Raw genomic sequence first — 17522 nt, 5'->3', positions numbered from 1 at the left:
AACAAGAGCAGCTATACCTACCACTTTTTATGCAGTAATAAAAGCCACAGTACAAGAGGAAAATGCCGGGTAAATAGGTCTCTTTAGCACATCTTACATATTTATTATTTCTACTGTCAGCTGTAAAGGAAGAGGGCTAAAGAAAGGAAAAGATACTTTTCTTTTATCTCATTTTTGCTTTTGGATTTATAAAGTTGTTATTGTTATTTTACAGAGAGACTGGAAAATACTAAATTCTTATCCAGATTTTGAAATGGTGACAGCTAGTGACAAACACCTACATTCATCTACCTAATTTAGACTTCAAATTAGTAATTAGTACAAAATCAATGATAAATTGGGAACATCTGTTTATAAAGAAACATAATGAAAAATTGAAAGGTTTTGTTAACCCCAAAATATTTATTCTAATTAACAATGAGTGAGGAGTACTTCATCTAGTTATACTTAAATACTGATTCCTTCTTTCATCTTATAATAATTTCTGTAATAAGTTGCGCTCCGATGACTAATACATCCTTTCAGGCAACAGCATTGTACCAGCTTCTTATCCCTTGTGCCTCTAATCTTACTTTTCTCCATAACTTCCCAGGCTCCTTGAGGAAGAATTCACGTAATCTCTCCTACTTGGAATGACCCACTTCTTCGAAATGAAGTGCATTTGTAATTGGTGGGATTACAGAAGGAAAGGGCAGGAATGACATATAGATAAAAAGTTCTGGGAAAGCAGTCAAACAAATATTGATTTAAATAACTTCCTTTTAATAGTCTAATAAGGTCCATTATGTAATCAGCGCATAGGGCTTTGCATAGGGCATCATGACTGATAAATAATTACGTGAGTTTTGCAGAAATCTGGAACTCTTCTGCAAATTATCTAAGTAAATAAATACATGGAGAAGTAACAATGTAACTTCCCTGAACTCAGATTAGTTGCATTCATTTTTGCTATAATCTTCTCCAAAACTGATTTTTGTTACAAAACATTACTTTGCAATGCGGTAATTACCGTCTATTTTACTGAAGGGACAATGAAAAAGAGAAAACTTAAGTTGTATTAAACCTGTGCCAGACTTGGGAAAAGAGCCTTAAACTTTTATCCCCAGCCCATTGGCCTGATTAGGCTCATTATAGCTCTAGCGAGGTCCAACAAGGTCATTTGGGGCAGGAAGGTCAAATGCAGATGGTTGTTTCTCTCATGAATATACGTACAGTGGTTAGGGCAGGAGTAAGCAGAGCAGAAGGAACTTACAGGAATTAAAAGAAAGGAGAGGAGGGAATGATTATTTCAGTACAGTTGGAAGGTATTGGCTTTCCACTATGTTTCATTTTACAAGGTGTTTTCATATATAACAGTTTGCTCCAAAATGACCTATAAAGAGCAACATGCTGTGAAATACAAAATCAAGAAAAAATTATGTGCTGGGTGGTGTTTTAAACTCTAATTAGGCTTAAATAATTCAGGCAAGCTTTTTTATTAGAACATAAAAAGTTTGTAGCTTGAGATGTCATCACATCCCCACATTCAAGTAAGATGCTAATTTTGCACTCAAAGATGTTAGTGTTGGAAAAGCTCATCAGGTTCACATTTGACACACTTGACTATCTGCCCTGCTCCTCTAAGAATGCTGTTTCTGAAGAACTCTATTGCTGGCAACTCAGTTTTTTTAATCTGTGCCATTCCATTCATTCTCTTTTTCTAGAAAACGAGAATTTTTCCTAAAAATCTAATCTGAATTTTTCTCTTTTTAGGAAAAAAAAAGAGAAGATTTTGTTCCTCATTTTACCTTTAGCATCTATAGAAGAGTTTGTCCTTTTCTCTTCTTTTCTGTTAATAAGCAACAAAAGTAACCAACTTTTTCACCAGTATAGATCCCTTTATCAAGGGAGGTTTAATCAAGACTTAAAAGATCAGCACATATTCCACCATTTTCAAAAACAGATTACTTTTTCTGATTTTCCTTATTTTGCATCAGCATTGCATTTTGATTTCGTAACTGATTTAGTAGTCCATCACTGGTCTGGAAACTTTCAGGGCTTGTGCTTTTTTAAGTAGTGATCTCCCATTCCTATCAAGACAGTTCATTGTTTCTTCATTGGACCTCATCTCCTTACTCTGTCTCTAGCTCTGAGAGTATCAAGCCACTTTACAATCATTAAGTCCCCTCTTTGCAGTTCATAATATATTCAGGTCCAGGTTGCTTGTGGTGTATTTGGAGGTTAGAAATGTTCCAATGGCAGTATCATCAATCATAGTAATAAAACAAAAAGTCAGACATGATATGTAGTCACCAAAATACACAACCAGATCTACAAAGGGATGCAGAGGTTTGATTCCCTGTTCTACATATGAGTGCCTAAGTTATATTACTACTTGGAGAAAGTCCAACATTGGTTGGTTTGAGAATTTTTAGATCAGTTATTTTCTTCTCTCAATTACTTGTAGAAGCATAAGGAAAGAACATGCACACTCCCTAGCACATGTGAGCTAGCTCTATTAAAAGACCTGCATATCACAGTGATCATCATTGCAAAGCTTAACTTTTAGGCAATTTTAAACCACGTAGGATGCCTATGGTTCATCTTGGAACTCAGCTCCTCATTGGGAGAGTTGAGCTCCTAGGAAAGAGCCCCAAAAGCCAGCGTGGTAAGGAGAGCTAGGCAGGCATCAGGCATAGATATAAAGCAAAAATCTCAACCTACAGAACTGATGAGAGAGAGGTGTCTCTCTCTGCTGAGTCTCTTCAAGGTAAACCAGTCCTCACTGGAGGTTTTCTCCAGCCCCATTTCCTTACCTCAAGCTGATGTGGGAGTGCCCACTGACAGTGGCGAATACATCGGGAATTAAGCTTTCCCTTAAACCTGTGCTGACTTTGACTCTTCTGTGCTCCAACTCCCAGGAGAGAGCCCCTCTTCTGGCGATACTGAGTACTTTGAGATAGCACTCTCTCCCCTTCCACTGTGCAAGGAATAATTACATATTTATAGGCCCAGAGAGGGTGTAGTTTAGGAACAGAGCTCTGGCACCAGCTGGCAGCTCAGCCTGTCAAGGATCACCAGCAGGACTTGCTACCAGATTTAGTATCTTTATTGTCAGAAGCTATCATACCACCAAAGTTAAGGTGAGTCCTGAGGAAAGGCTCTGAACTTACGGATTTGGGGCTTGGACATGTTTGATGGATTTAGCTCTGTTTGCCCCTTCTTAACAGTGTGTATATTTTGCAAATCCAACACAGGCTCAACATGGTTTTTAATGTTTTTCTGCTCAAATAACAGTGCCTTGTCTAGAGATAGCTGAACTTTTCACCTTTGTTACACTGAAAGGAATGGATACTGCACATAACTGAGCTGTTGCCAAAAGAACATGCACAAATAATTGGGGCTGGACAGGAGAGCTGCTTCTCCTGACAGTCAACACATCTGTATTTGGTTAAATAATACTTGCCACAGGGGCATTATATAACACTCATAATGTGGGTATTGGATTTTCAGATCATCTTAGAGGAGAACAAAGAGTTGGTTTTAAGCATACTGATGTGTTTCTTGGAGATGTTTCTGTGTCAGTCCATGTCTACATCTAAAGATAGAAAGAAAACCACAGATCAGTGTCCTGATACTCATTCCAGCTAGTCTGCACCTGTGGAGAGCTTTCTTTTTAAGCTAAAAGTCAAACTACAAGAATCAAAAGTAATACCATGTACAAAACCCAAGAATGTAACACAAGGGAACACGAAAACCACTAAACAGCCATCTCATGGCAATGATTTCATTGAATCTGAACATTATTTCAACCCATTTCCCTTTAGCAAAAGGTTCTGCATCCCATTCTCAATCCCCTTACATTTCTCCAGAAATCCCAATCACAGCAATATTTCAGTTTGCACAGACATTATTGGAGAGGCAGGGACAGAGAAGAAGATCTCTTATTCCTTTGGTGCATCATTTAGGATACAATGAACTCGATCCCTACAACTAGCACCAAGTCCCTGCACCAGTCACCTGGCCAGCCAGCCCCTGAAGCCAAACCCTTGGCCCCAGTAACGGGCTGGCTTTGGCAACAGGCGTCCACAGCAATGTACGCAGCTCCTCTTTGCTACATCAGTAAGGTGTGTACAGCACGTGCTGTCGTTGCCCACCTTGCCCTGCTCTGTGGTGTTCAGGCCACATAGCTGTGGATGTCTGACTTGCTGCTTTCTTCCCCCCACATCGCCCCTGATCTTGTCACCTCTTACTGTACTGAAAAAGCAGTTATTTGGCCTATAGGCAGAATTCCTCTTTATTTTAGCTTTCCTCATTCCAATGGCAAGAAGGAATTTTATTTTTCTAGGTCATCTTTCCATATCATTCATTAATGAATTAAAGCAGCATCTTCTCAGTGGTACATCCCATCAAAAGAAGCAATTTTCATCTTCTCTGAAGGCAAACAATCAAACATGAGTTTTTCAAGGGTTTTGCTGCTTATGAAACACTAAGATCTTGGCTATTGCACAGTGTAAATTAAAGGCAGATTTAGCAAAAGGGAGATGAGATCAGTTTGTTGATTTTTTGGAGCAAATATCAAAATGCATTTGAATGATAAGATAAACAGAGCAGGCTGAACAGCTGTTCTTCCACAGTGACTAGCTGTCTTTGTGGCTCACACTAGTAAGAGCTTGGCCTGATCCAGCATCAGCTTATGCTCAGTCTCTGCAGCTGCAGCATTTTATCCCAAAATTGAGATAAGACTTTAAAAATGTATTTTTAATTGTTAGAGTTAGTGCTGGGAGAAGATACCTCTCCTCTTAGCTGAAAGCTTTAGGACAGTTTTTAAAAGACTTAACAGATTAAGAGCAGTGTTTAGAGTATTTTTTCCTCCTAATAAATGTTACATGTCAGGCTTTCATGTTACTGCTCCACTGTTTAACACTAGATAAAGTAGCCTTCAAGAAAACAAACTTCACCTAATTTAACTGGAAAGACAAATTAAAGTATTTATTTGAGAATGTTTTTTTTCAGCCATTGAAATTATATATTAATATAACTCAAAAATGACAGTAGGAATGGGTTTTTTTTCATTGCCACCTGTAAGTCACCAACAGCCAAAGCCTTAAATAAGATACGTATTTTCTGATATGTGCCAGGTGATACATTATGAGTAAAAATGAACCATCATTGAAGAAGATAACCTCTCCTAGGATACTCCACATAATTTTTGTCACCTGTATTCAGGAAAAGTTCACTCAGATTGAAACAGGTGCTGAAAGGGTAATCAGGGATGTAAAGTAGCAATCTTGTAAGAGAAGACTTTAAAAAGTCTGATTGGGTCAATCCAGGCTGAGAGGGGACAAAACTGATTTCTAACAATACATGTTGTAACAGCTGGACTGATTTGTGCAAGGAGAAATGCATAAAGCACATGAAAGTAAATTTAGTGTAAATTGAAAAGAGTACATCTAGATGAAAAATTAAATTTCTCATCTGAACAGTGAGTTCTGGAAAGCCTTTCAATAGGAACAGTTAGGACAGACAGTCTACTAGCTCTAGGATGCGGTGTCATAAATTTGAGTGAGACTGTATGTAGTAGTTGCCTGTGCTAGGAAGGTACAAGAATCTGTGACCTGGAAATTTGCTTCCTTTCAATATCTTGCACAATGTTTTTCATCATCATTGCACTTACATTCTGCCCATTTTCTTTTTTATTATAATATTTAATAAACAACAAAACCAACGTCTAGTTATGTGCCCTAGAAATTTTACTTCTGACAGCACAAAATTAAAATGAAAGAAACACCTGACTGTGAGATGATGCACAAGTTTAAAAGTTGAGTTCTAGCAAAAAGTGTCATACATTCTGTTTACAACAGTGGAAATAGATACAGATTTTGCTGGTTGTGCCACTGGTATTAGGGGATTGTTTTGCACAATCTTTGTCACATCTCAACCAAATTGGAAGATGTCAGTCAGTTAAAATTTGCACGTTTCACAGCTCAGCTCTTTGCCCTCAGAACAGTAAGACATTTAGGTTTAAAATTCTGGTATGTCAAAGTGTGGGCAAGGTGGAAAGGACTTGTAAGATTACCTTTTTTCTCCTCTCTCCCACAAAGAAATTAGACAGGGTTTTGTTACAGAAAAGCCAAATGGCAGAGGAAAGATTGTCTTTAAAAAGAAGTAACCCTCCACAATTGAAGTAACTGCAGGGAAGGGAGACAATGAATAATAAGTTTAGTAATTGCTTCCTGGCCATGCCTATAGTTAAGAACATCTAGGAGTGCTACTGTTAGCAACGGTCTGCTCCTAGTTGCAGCTACACCAGGGGTTTCAGTTCTACGTTATCTGTGAGTCCCAGCCTCCCCCTTTTATTTTATGAACATTTTGTGGTAAACAAGACATAGAGAATTTCAGTCATTCACAAATGAATGTGTGAAAAATGATAGGTGTGCCCAAGAGAGAAATGACATCTAATGTGTAGTTTGGGGGGTTATGCTTTGCTGTGTTTGTTTTTCAAAGTAAATATTGATTAAATATTAGGACTGCCAGAATGAAAGTTTAATATACCCCAGTTACCAGAGGTAATCAGATTTCTATTGCTTCCCTGCCCTTTCAGTTTATTTGCATACTTAGAGAATTACTTTTGTCCAGATTTTCATAGCAGTGACTTCCAGTCTGTAGTAAATCATTTGCCAGTCAGACTTTATAAGGTTATAGAAAACAGAGACATCATAATGAAAGCATAGACTTGTCTTTTTTCTTTTGTGTTTCTATTGCAGGAAGCTATTTTTCGTTTCCAAACACTGTTACTTTCCTGAAACAACAGCTTGCACAAATACAAAATGACAACTCCTACTCATGGAAACATTTTGCTAATGCATTCCTGCAAACTTGGGGTTATGATTTCAGAGTTTTCGGAATCTCTCTAGGCTTTTGTAGGTCATTTGTAATGACTGAGAAAGAATTTGTAGATCAAATGTGTTATCTTCAATTAAGAACAGATAATGGTCATTATAAGATTTAGATATCAGAGCCACATTGCTGATGTGAGGCTCACAACACACAGTGACTGAGCGATCTGAACTGCCCAAACTACTGGAAAGATGCCTGTATTTCATGACTCGGGGCATGTAGATCACAAGAGAACAGAACATTAAAGACCTTAGTATCATGATACCAATATTTCCCCTATAACTACTTATGTCTTTAAAGAGGTAACTTCGGTATAATTTTGAAGGAGTTTGCTATTTTACATCTATTTAAATAGTCTCCGATACTGAGCGGTATATTAAAATGAGTATCATAACAAGGAAAATATTTTGCCATTTGTATATTCTCTTCAGTGGTATTACTTATTTTCTGTACAAACTGACGTGCCATAAAAAATACCCCCTCACTCACTTGAATGCAGTTTAATTACTCGTGACATATTGGTGAATGTGACACTGTATGGTAAAATTCAGAATGTTACAAAAAGGCTGATAAAATATAAAGATAAACATGTTTAGGTGTGCTACTGTTTAAAAATGCATGCATCTTAGTGAAAACAAGGAAATTTATGACCAGATAATATTTAATTAATTGTCTCAGTTAATGGAAACAAAAATCAGATTTTTTTAGAGAGTATGAAATCGAGAGTTAAAGTTTGGAAGGGGGCAAGCTCATTTTAAAATTAATACCTGTCAAACAGTCTTATACCATTCCACTCCATTCCATACTATTCCCCACACATACATATTTATATCTCATTTACATATGTACACATTATTATATGACCTGCAATTATGTGATTGTTATATGGTCACACAAGGGACACGGGCAGATCTGTCCCAGAGAGGAAATGGGATTGTGTATTCCTGAATACAGGAGCTTGGTCCATAGCTTTTATTTTCGAGGTGTGCTGTTGATAAGATCTTTGCCTAACCCCTTGCAGAAATAAGACATTGCTTACGTATGAGCTAGGACGTTACCGCATTAATGCATTCTGTGGCAAAAGAAGGAGTAGATTTTTGGTCAGAGCTGTTGCCCACTGGGATGTTTTAGAGTGTAACCCAAGCAGCATTCCAGTCTCTTGTAAGCTCTCACTGCCATTATAATTCATTGCCTAAACTGCTCATCTAATTACTGTCAAAATGCAGTGAGAACTGGAACAATCCCTAAGGGCATTTATACAGCATTTCCTTACAGTGAGTTAAGAGCCTTTCTTGCTTTATACCTTTCCTTGGTTTATGGTTACTCTTGCTGTTTAAAAATGGCTTTCTATTTCAGAACGCCTGGAAGGAAACTTTTTTTAGAAACCATGAGTGCACAAGTTTTCAGAGATTTTACTAATAAGCTGCACAGGGTGTTTCCCCTGTCTTGCATTTCAGTGTACAATACTTCCTCTGCGGGATTTCTGTCCCTTTTCTTCAGAAAGAGGGAAAGAGAGAACAACATTTTTAATTTTGGGGATGCAAAATTTGCACTAACTCTAGTATTTATACATGTAACGGTCTTTATCCTCCCTCAAGCAAAGGAGTGAGTTACACGGCAAGAGAGTACATGTGCAGACGAAGGAATGAGATGCTCAGATGGTTAGTGTAAAATTTACCCTGCCTGGAGAAGGTTTGCTACAATTTATTCTATTCCCCAGAAATAAAAATAATTCAATGTGTGCTTCTCTGCTGTTCTGCAGCTCAGCCACACTGCCTATCACTTTCAAGTGCTTGTTGGAGAATAACCATGTGGACAGGAGGATTGCGAGGTTTGTGCTGCCTGTGGGAGCCACCATCAACATGGATGGGACGGCGCTGTATGAGGCGGTGGCTGCCATCTTTATTGCACAAGTAAACAACTATGAGCTGGACTTTGGGCAGATTATTACTATAAGGTATAAACCTCAAATTCCACATGCTGCGATTTGTTTGTCTTGTTGACTCTGACACTCTTATGATTCTTATATGTAGCGATGTTCAGAACAAAACTCATCTTTGCTATTATCAAAGAATGCATTCCTTGTAGGATGCTTATTTTTACGTAATGCAGAGATCGGGGACTGTACAAAGAGAAATCGTATTGGTACTGTTCAATAGAAGCATGTGGACACCAGGAAACATGCTTCTGTTTGAGGATAACTGTCTAATTTTTACTTTTAGGCAACCCATTGATCATTTACTAGGATTGGAACATTTTACTATCATTATTGGTGTTTAAAACACTATTTTAAATGTCAGAATTGTTTTCAACTTTAAGTCTGGTTTGCATCTTTACATGAGAGGAAAAGGTTAAAAAAATGCAAAACTAGAAGTCCTATATCAGGGAACAGGGAATAGTGTGTGTTAGGAAGCTCTTTGTCAAACCTTGGAGGAGTAGGGCAACAGGGAAGGAGGACAGATGCTACTATCAGGGCAGGTTTTCATGAAGATGTCATATCACTCACATATTTTTTAAATGTCTTCTCTGCTGCTTGTTAAAGCAGAAAACTTCATAAACAACCATGCTCTCAGTGGGTAGAGAGTGCTATAGCTGCATACTCCGTCCATGAAAGGTCTGTAATGGATCCAAAAGACTAGAAGATCCAGCTGAAAAATTACTGCCAGAATAACTCCAGCGGCTGCCAAAGAATGCCTCAGGGACTGAAACCTGCAGGTTTCCAGCAGGGAACAAATGATTAGAAAAACATTCCTCATAGTCAGAGCCTTGTGCAACATATTTGAGATCTGCTTACCTACCCACCCAGTGACCTCATCACTGCCCCGTTTACACTGCTGGGCCTTGCCCATCTTCTGCTGGACTTGAAAACCTTCATGACAAGAAGAGGAGAGTCCTGAAACTAACCCCAGATGACAGCTGAGGTTTGCTAATGGGCTTCTGGCAAGATCTGGTTAGACTAGCAGCAGAAGAAATAAATTGTGCCCATATGAGCTCTTGCTTCAGGCTCGCTCTCTCTCTGAAAATTATTGGAATGACCCTGTGCTAAAATTTAGTCTTTGGTGATTTTTAATTTGGAGATGTTTTTAGCATGTGGTCCCAAAATATGGCCCAGAGCACGGGCAGACATTAGCTACACCTTGAAGTAGAGAATGGTGATTTGAAAAATGAAGAAGGAGGGTGATAGTAAATGGAAAAACGGTAAGTTCTAGCTTTCTCTTAGCAGAACCCTATTTTATCTCTTTATTTTCACTCCCCATATTAAGTGCTAGTACATAAGAACCAGACAGAACTAAAGACAGTAGAAGGAAAATACAAATGAAGATTGGAAAAATCCAAGAAAGGAAAGAAATAAAAAGACTCACTTACAAAAGAAGGGGGTAAATAGGAAATCATGGTGGATTCAGTACCTTGAATATCTGAAGCCAAATTCTATGGGCCAAACCTGCCCCAGATCTTGATACTTTAGGACCTGGAGGTTTAAAATTCAAATATTCCTGAGTGCCAGGATATTTTTGCCAGAGGGGAAAAAAATGTTAGAAAAATAATCAGTCTACTTTGCTCACAGTTTGTAAAACCCAGGTCGACAGTTTATATCAATGTGATTATGCAAACCTAGATGTAGCAGAAAAAGAGAGTAAAGATCCTGTTCCCATCAATTGAACATATTATAGAAAGAAACATCTACATCAAGGTCAAAATTGAATGGAATAGCAGATGAGCTGCCCGTACAATCTTAAACATTCCTGGGTTTGCTCCCAATTAAGTCATGAGACTTTGTGGCCTGAACTGACTTAGGAGGCAGAAGCAGTCCTCATCAGCTAGCCAGTTTATAGCACTAACTGGAGAGCATTTTAATGTTCATTATAGTTATCTCTTATTCAACTACTGAGGTTCTGTCCCTTCCTTTCTGTCTATAGTCTGCCTATTACAATGCTATTCAGATGCTATACAAGCTAACTTTTTCAAAATGTAGTTTTAAGTCTTTCTTGTTCCCCATCACACCCACATGCAAATTATTTTTTTTATTGCAGGAAAGGGCTCTAGTTATAAATACTGATGCTGCTCTACTGGTACACTGTACAGCTGTGAGCAAGATACTGGATATCTCTGTGTCTCAGTTTCCGTATGGGTGAATACTGTTACCCTCATTTTCCATCATAGGAGGTTGATGAGACTTAACTGCTTGCCAAAAGCTCTGAAATTCTGGATTGATGAATGCAGTGGATTATCAGTGTATACGCTTTATGTCATCCTTTTACAATCGTCAACATTTGTATTTCGTCTTTCTGCTGGATGGCCTAGCTCTTGGAAGTGGCCAGATGGGTGGAAATGAATATATCCAGTCACTTTTGCTCCTGGAGAAAGGAATGAAATCCCTCCCCTAAAAATAGCATTATGAAAAAAATGTTAAGCCTGCCAGGTCCACTCTTGCCCTGGTCTCCCATTCATTTCTGCTTGCCTGGCTGAAAAAATGGTGTGAAGGTCAAGTAAAAATACTTTCCAGAAACTGAAGAGGTACAGTCACATTCACACTTGCTTCATATTTAGATCCAAGTATGCAAAGCCACGTGCTATGCAAGGACTTCACCCTTGGCCCAGCCTCTTTACCCTTGGCCTAGCCTCTTTGTGATGGATTGACATTAAAGGCCCTAGCCGCAGCCAGCCGCGGATTTGCCTGGCACAGGAACTGCCGATGGTGACTCAGAGATGTCTGCTGGGAGCTCTGCTGCCAAGGGTGAAGCAGCGATGAGGAGTGCTGGCAGATTCATGGCACACAGCGCTGCATGGTGCCATGACCGATGAGAAGCTGACATAACTCAGAGAAGCCCACAGCCTGGCTGCCCCCCTTTCTCTGCACTTGTGATATTAAGAGATAACAGAACTGCCCCACCAGTGCCAAGGCTGCAAAGGCAGAGGGTGAGAATTTAACACTGGGCAAACAGTTTGGCCTGTCCTTGCTCTCTGACCTGACTTCTGTCCACAAAACACTGGCACTTCTGTGCAGTGGCTTGTGTAAGAAAGATTATGGTTTAGGAAAGCTCCTGTAGAAACATGGTGTGGTTTCTTGCAGAACAACCCATCACTGGTAAAGCTTATTCCTTTCTTTCTTTGTTAAAGTATCACAGCAACAGCTGCCAGCATAGGTGCTGCAGGTATCCCGCAAGCTGGCCTGGTGACAATGGTCATTGTTCTGACCTCAGTTGGGCTCCCAACAGACGACATCACGTTGATTATTGCCGTTGACTGGGCACTGTAAGTAACATCTTTTGAAGTTTCCATGGTGGCAACGTTGCTAAAAAGGCAAATGGTCTCCAGGGATATAGTAATACAGATACACATAAAAGGCATGGGAAGTAATTATTTTGCTTGAAACGGTGCTAATGTGGCCTCAGATTAAATACTGAGTGGGCATTCTATTGAAAAAAGACATAGACAAATGAGAGAGAGTCTAGATGAGACTTGGACAATACGACCCACATGGAAAGGCTGAAGAAGCAGAGTTTGTTTAGTCTAAAACCAGAGCAGGCTGAAAGAGGTCATCACAGCAGTTTCTGATATAGATAAGATTGTCCTGAAGAGGACAGTGATCAATTGTTCTTCACATTCACAGGGAGGGAGGATGAAGAAGTAGACCGAAGTAACTACCTTAAGTCAGATCATGGGAAAAATTAAGAATGATTTTTACCTAGAAGGATAGTAATGGAAGTGGCTCCATGTTTTGCAAGCGCAGCCATTCTGTAGAGAGATTACTTTGCTACATCCCTAGTCACTGAGGATTTAACAGCAGAGGCAGAGGCTAAAACTTAACACACTCAGAATAAAAGAGATTCATGTCACCCATGAGAAAAGCCACTTCAAAAATTCATAAGGAGTGGTTTATTTGAACTCTTAACTTTTATGTAAATGTCCATAAATCAATCAAACAATTTTGAATAGTCTAGGAAGATGAATCATAAAATACTGGTCCCTAGCTCATTAGCATTTCAATTAACTACATAACCAGTGTATGCATCCACAAGGGAACAGTCCAAAATATTTTTTATTTAGTCTATATAAAATATATTTCCATTAATACAGTGGAGTTTTATTACATCAAGGTTCTGGGTAAAAATGTGTTACAAATCCATTCTGTTATATATCCTAGTTTATTCAACTTTAAGCCACTGATTTTTTGTACAAAGAATTGTGAGAAGAAATTATTTACTTTCCTGTTCAGTGCAATAGAATATTATTATTATTATTAATAGGAGTCATGAGTGTTGTGTTGTATGCATACTTTAAGACATATTTTGTTTTAGGAATATCAGGAATATTCTTCTGTGAAGGATAAATAATATCTGCTGTGGGCATCTAAACTTGGGAATGGCAGTTCAAATTTTAATAAAGCAGCCTTTCTAATGCTAGTCACTGAAGCTCAATAGTTAATGAAGCACAGCAAAATCAAAGTATTTTAAGCTGTATTACAAAAGCCTTTTCCCTCTATATTGCTCAGTTTTTGCCCAGCTCTTGCAACATCAACATTTCATTGTTTTTCCAGTAAGTCTTCCAGCGTATATGGGAATTATGCTTCTTTTTGTCTTACAAAACTTTTCAAAACAACAGACAAAAAACTTTTTCAGGCTATAGTTCCAGACGGTATTAAAAAGCGAGCAAGGAACAGACCCAATTTTCTGTGTTTTGCAGATGACCTTTCATACAAAAAGTATATTTCTATATTTCGGCACTTGGTGGTTTCAAGAGCCTGCAGATGCAAAGTGTCAACATGGTTGACATGATGAATATTTTCAGTATTAGTTTTGGAAGTACTGGAGTAAGAAGAATGCTTAAAGAAGGCTGGTTAGATGATCTCATGAGACTGAAATACCCATTACAATGCACTGCAGGTATTGGAACTCGTTTAGGTAGCCATAACATGTACGTGAACTTCATACCTTTAGCTAGTGCCTAGAGACATAAAGAAGAAAATCAAAACATCTCAGCTAATTTATTAAACACAAGGTAAAAGTTTTGCATCGTTAATAATATCATCTAAAGCTAAAATACCACTGCAACACCTGACTCACGTGTTTGCACTAAACAAAATGCCACTAGCAGCAGATTGGCCTCTTAGTGGAGAAATGTCAGTGGTGTGCGGTGTGGTTCTACTCATGCGTAGTGCAGACTACTCCATACACACAGAAACACAGAATAGAACTGGTCGAACAATGTGCCAGGCAATTCATTTTCTTGAGAGTTTCAGTGTGGTGCACTGTTTCCTCAGAAAAATCCTGTCTTCAGAAGAGATGCTGATCAGAGCCCAAAAGGGAGTGCAAACGCTTGAGCTCTGCTCATACAGCTGCTTCTCTGCCGCAGCTGACTCTTTGCATAATCCAAAACTAACAACTCAGAATATCTTTCCAAGAATCAAAATTTGATGATCAACCAAAGAAAAAAAAAGTCTATTTGTAACAGGAACATCTATCAATATGTACTGTAACAGTATTTTTCCCTGCTTAACATATTCTTGTGGGAATTTTCCTCAAGGCAAAACCCAAAATCAGAACAGCAGGAATTAGAAAAATGGATTCAGCAAACAAGTGTAGGACTGGGTCCTGGAGTCAACAACCACATCTAGGTGTAAGCTGTGGAATAGTATTGCTGAAGTTACTTGCAATGGCATGTACAATTTGGGTAACTGCACATGCAAATAACCTTTCATGCAGGAACTTTCATGCTAATTAGGCAAGCAACTGCATAAACATTTGCAGGCGCAGAGTACATGCCTAAAATATCTGAAACAAAATCAGCACACACTTTCAATTCTTTTCTATATTAAGATACAGGATCAGAAATCTGGGCAGTGTTGATATTGGACTGTCGCTGACTTTAATAAGCGAAACATCTGGAGATTTCTGAACCTCCATTTTATAACCCACATTTATAAACTAAGGTACTAATATGACACAGTTTTCAGATGTGTATGTTTTTCTTGGAAAAGATGTGATATATTTCAGACTTAAAAGCTGTATCGTCTATTTGAAATCTCATCAATTTTAACTAATAGGTTCCAAGGTGTTCCAAGTGTAACACTTGTCTGTGACAACCACTTACTTTTCTGTATTTACAGTCTGTATTTTAATAGATTTATTTTTTAGACAGTGGGTAGAAGGTGCAAACAGGGAAGAAATGACCCCATAAATGAATAAATGAAAAAAAGTGAAACTGTATCTATACAAAGTACTGTCAAGCATACAAATTTAAATTGGAAAAGATGATAACTGAAAATGAAGAATCTTTAAGAGCCACTGGTAGCCATAGCAACCATAGCTTTTTCAGAAATGAACATTATTTAAATATGGTCAATGCCTGCTTAGTTTGTGAGTGTAGTTATTTAGCAATCTTCTGAATATTTTTGATTGTATTCTGCACATTCTGCCAATACAATAATCTTCTTAACTAGCACTTCGGTTGCTGAGATTGGGACCTTGATAACTAATATAAGGTACTGGTTGTAGTGGCTGCCCTCTACTTTTATTGAATGAAGACATTTGCAGCACCAGCCTCCAAATCAGGCCATAATACTAGACCTTAACATAAAAACTCGGACATAAATGCAGTCTTGATCTGCTGTGTTAAACCTTTCTAGTGCTGAATCAGCTTGCATGTATAGGGAGGCATAGCTGCTCTAGTTAGCTCAGTTACAAATTAAAGTATGTGGCAGCACAGTGCACTGAGCTCAGAAAAGGCTGGAAAACCCAACTGAGCAGCTCAGTAACTAGTGGCTGCCCCGTGCCAAACTCCTTACTACCGTTTCTAAACTTCTTAGCTCATAAAAACAGCAAAACTGGCCTTCAGCTATAATTACTACAGTGATGAAGGCATAGGAATGTACCCAAAGAGCCAACAACTTACCATTATTATTTCATTTTCCAGAGACAGGTTTAGAACAATGATCAACGTCCTGGGAGATGCGCTGGCTGCTGGGATCATGGCCCACATCTGCCGGAAGGAGTTTATCAAGGATGGTGATGAGGTAACGCCATGAGCCAGGGTGTGCCAGCGTGTGCCATATTACGGCAAAGAACCTGCAAGCTCTCAGCCTCCCACATTTATTTCATCTAGTTTATAAAAGGTTTTTCAGAGAGAGGACAGAATCGGGCAATGTGCTGCTTAGCCAGATGGGGTGGAGGGGTACTTTTCCATGAGGTCATGCAAAAAGCCACTCAAGCTCAAAGCTTGCCAGCCAGCTGTGTCTGGCACACTGGGACTGGGAGCAGGAGAAGCAGCTGCGCTGTCCTGCAAATGCACAAGATGCTGGAACTGCAAGTCCCACACTCAGTACCCAAGTCCAGTAAGTTGTACTTCTTCTAAAAATGTGACCAGCAACAGAGCAGGGTGACAAATGTCCTTGCCTATTTGTGTATAGGGGGAGGTAAAGGTATCTATGAGTGTATCATTGAGTATCATACTCAATAAGCTCACAACAAAAGCAACTACCCTGCGTGTTTCAAGTCTCTGTGTTAGCATAATCTGAAGCCATCATTGCAATAATTTCCTTTCTGGACTAGCACGAGCACATTGCTCCATTCTAGACTTCATTCTCAGGCATCTTCATGCCTTCTACATTTAATACAAGTCCTTCCTTACATCTTTGTTTTTCCTTCTCTATATCTTATTCCATACACCACACATACCTCTGTATTCTGCCCCTGCCTCCCTCCACTCCTGTGCTTTTTTCCCTTCCCCCTTGGCATGCATCATTCAGTCTTTCCTTATACCAGGAACTCCTTCTCATGCTCTTCCTTCAAATCCTTGACAAAGGAGATTCCTAATTCCACAAGCCCTTCTTGCTTGGAGGTGCTAATCTCCAACCATTTCAGCTCATGGCAGACACTCACTACCTTTCTTCCACAAAGACAGAATGGTTTATGCAGAAAAGTTTCTTCATGAGGACTGATTTTCACAAGGCATGTTTCATTTCTGTGCATCATTTGTAGTATTCTACAAAGAACAACAGTATTAATAGCAAAGTTTTATTTCTATCATTATTTCTCCCATTTTACAGACAGTCTTTCTGGTAAATCCCATTCTCTTGCCTTCCTGCAACATGCATTTAAAATTCCTGCTTTTTCAAGTTTTATATAGAAAGACAGGCCTTATCCTCTGAGGTACTTAGCACCTGCAGTAATTACTGATGACAGGATTAGGCCTGAATATATGGGCTACACATATAGCTAGCTACAAAAAAACTAAACATACAACCTCATGGTAAGGTATGTCATCTGTTACAAAGCCAGAAGTGTAGCCTGAGTTCCTGCATAACACAGGCCTCCTGACATTTCATTGCTGTATTTAGAACTCAGTCAGAACTCAAGAAGAGATGTTTCAAGAATACAAAATCCCTCCTAAGGGATTATTTAGTCATCTGTGATGAGATTTTTCTTTGCATCATGCTCTATAATTGTATTAAAATATACCATTAGTCTGCCATACATTTTGGCTGCATAATTTGTGGAGTTAGTAATGTATACCCAAAGGCCAAATTTTCTCAGCTGCAAGCCCACCTCTTTTCTCTGCCAGTATTTACGTCTTATTTTCCCCATCAGAACTTCTGGTTTGATTTAAAGGACACTTCAATATTTAACTTATGAATCAGTCAAACA

At 38.8% G+C, this 17522-nt stretch overlaps 2 protein-coding genes across 2 annotated transcripts in view; one reads left to right on the top strand and one right to left on the bottom strand.

Moving 5' to 3' along the window:
• CPT2 (carnitine palmitoyltransferase 2) overlaps positions 1–17522 on the bottom strand; it is a 74766-nt gene that overhangs the window by 47228 nt on the left and 10016 nt on the right.
• SLC1A7 (solute carrier family 1 member 7) overlaps positions 1–17522 on the top strand; it is a 56824-nt gene that overhangs the window by 38573 nt on the left and 729 nt on the right. The window contains exons 8-10 of the mRNA XM_050900629.1: positions 8642–8836; positions 11998–12132; positions 15793–15892. Coding sequence (XP_050756586.1) covers positions 8642–8836; positions 11998–12132; positions 15793–15892 — 430 coding nt within the window. The remainder of the gene's footprint in view (positions 1–8641; positions 8837–11997; positions 12133–15792; positions 15893–17522) is intronic.

The sequence above is a fragment of the Gymnogyps californianus genome, chromosome 8, assembly GCF_018139145.2.
Source record: "Gymnogyps californianus isolate 813 chromosome 8, ASM1813914v2, whole genome shotgun sequence".
Classification (NCBI taxonomy): domain Eukaryota; kingdom Metazoa; phylum Chordata; class Aves; order Accipitriformes; family Cathartidae; genus Gymnogyps; species Gymnogyps californianus.
The sequence above is the reverse complement of the archived record's forward strand: the minus strand, read 5'-3'. Positions and strand labels throughout refer to the sequence as shown.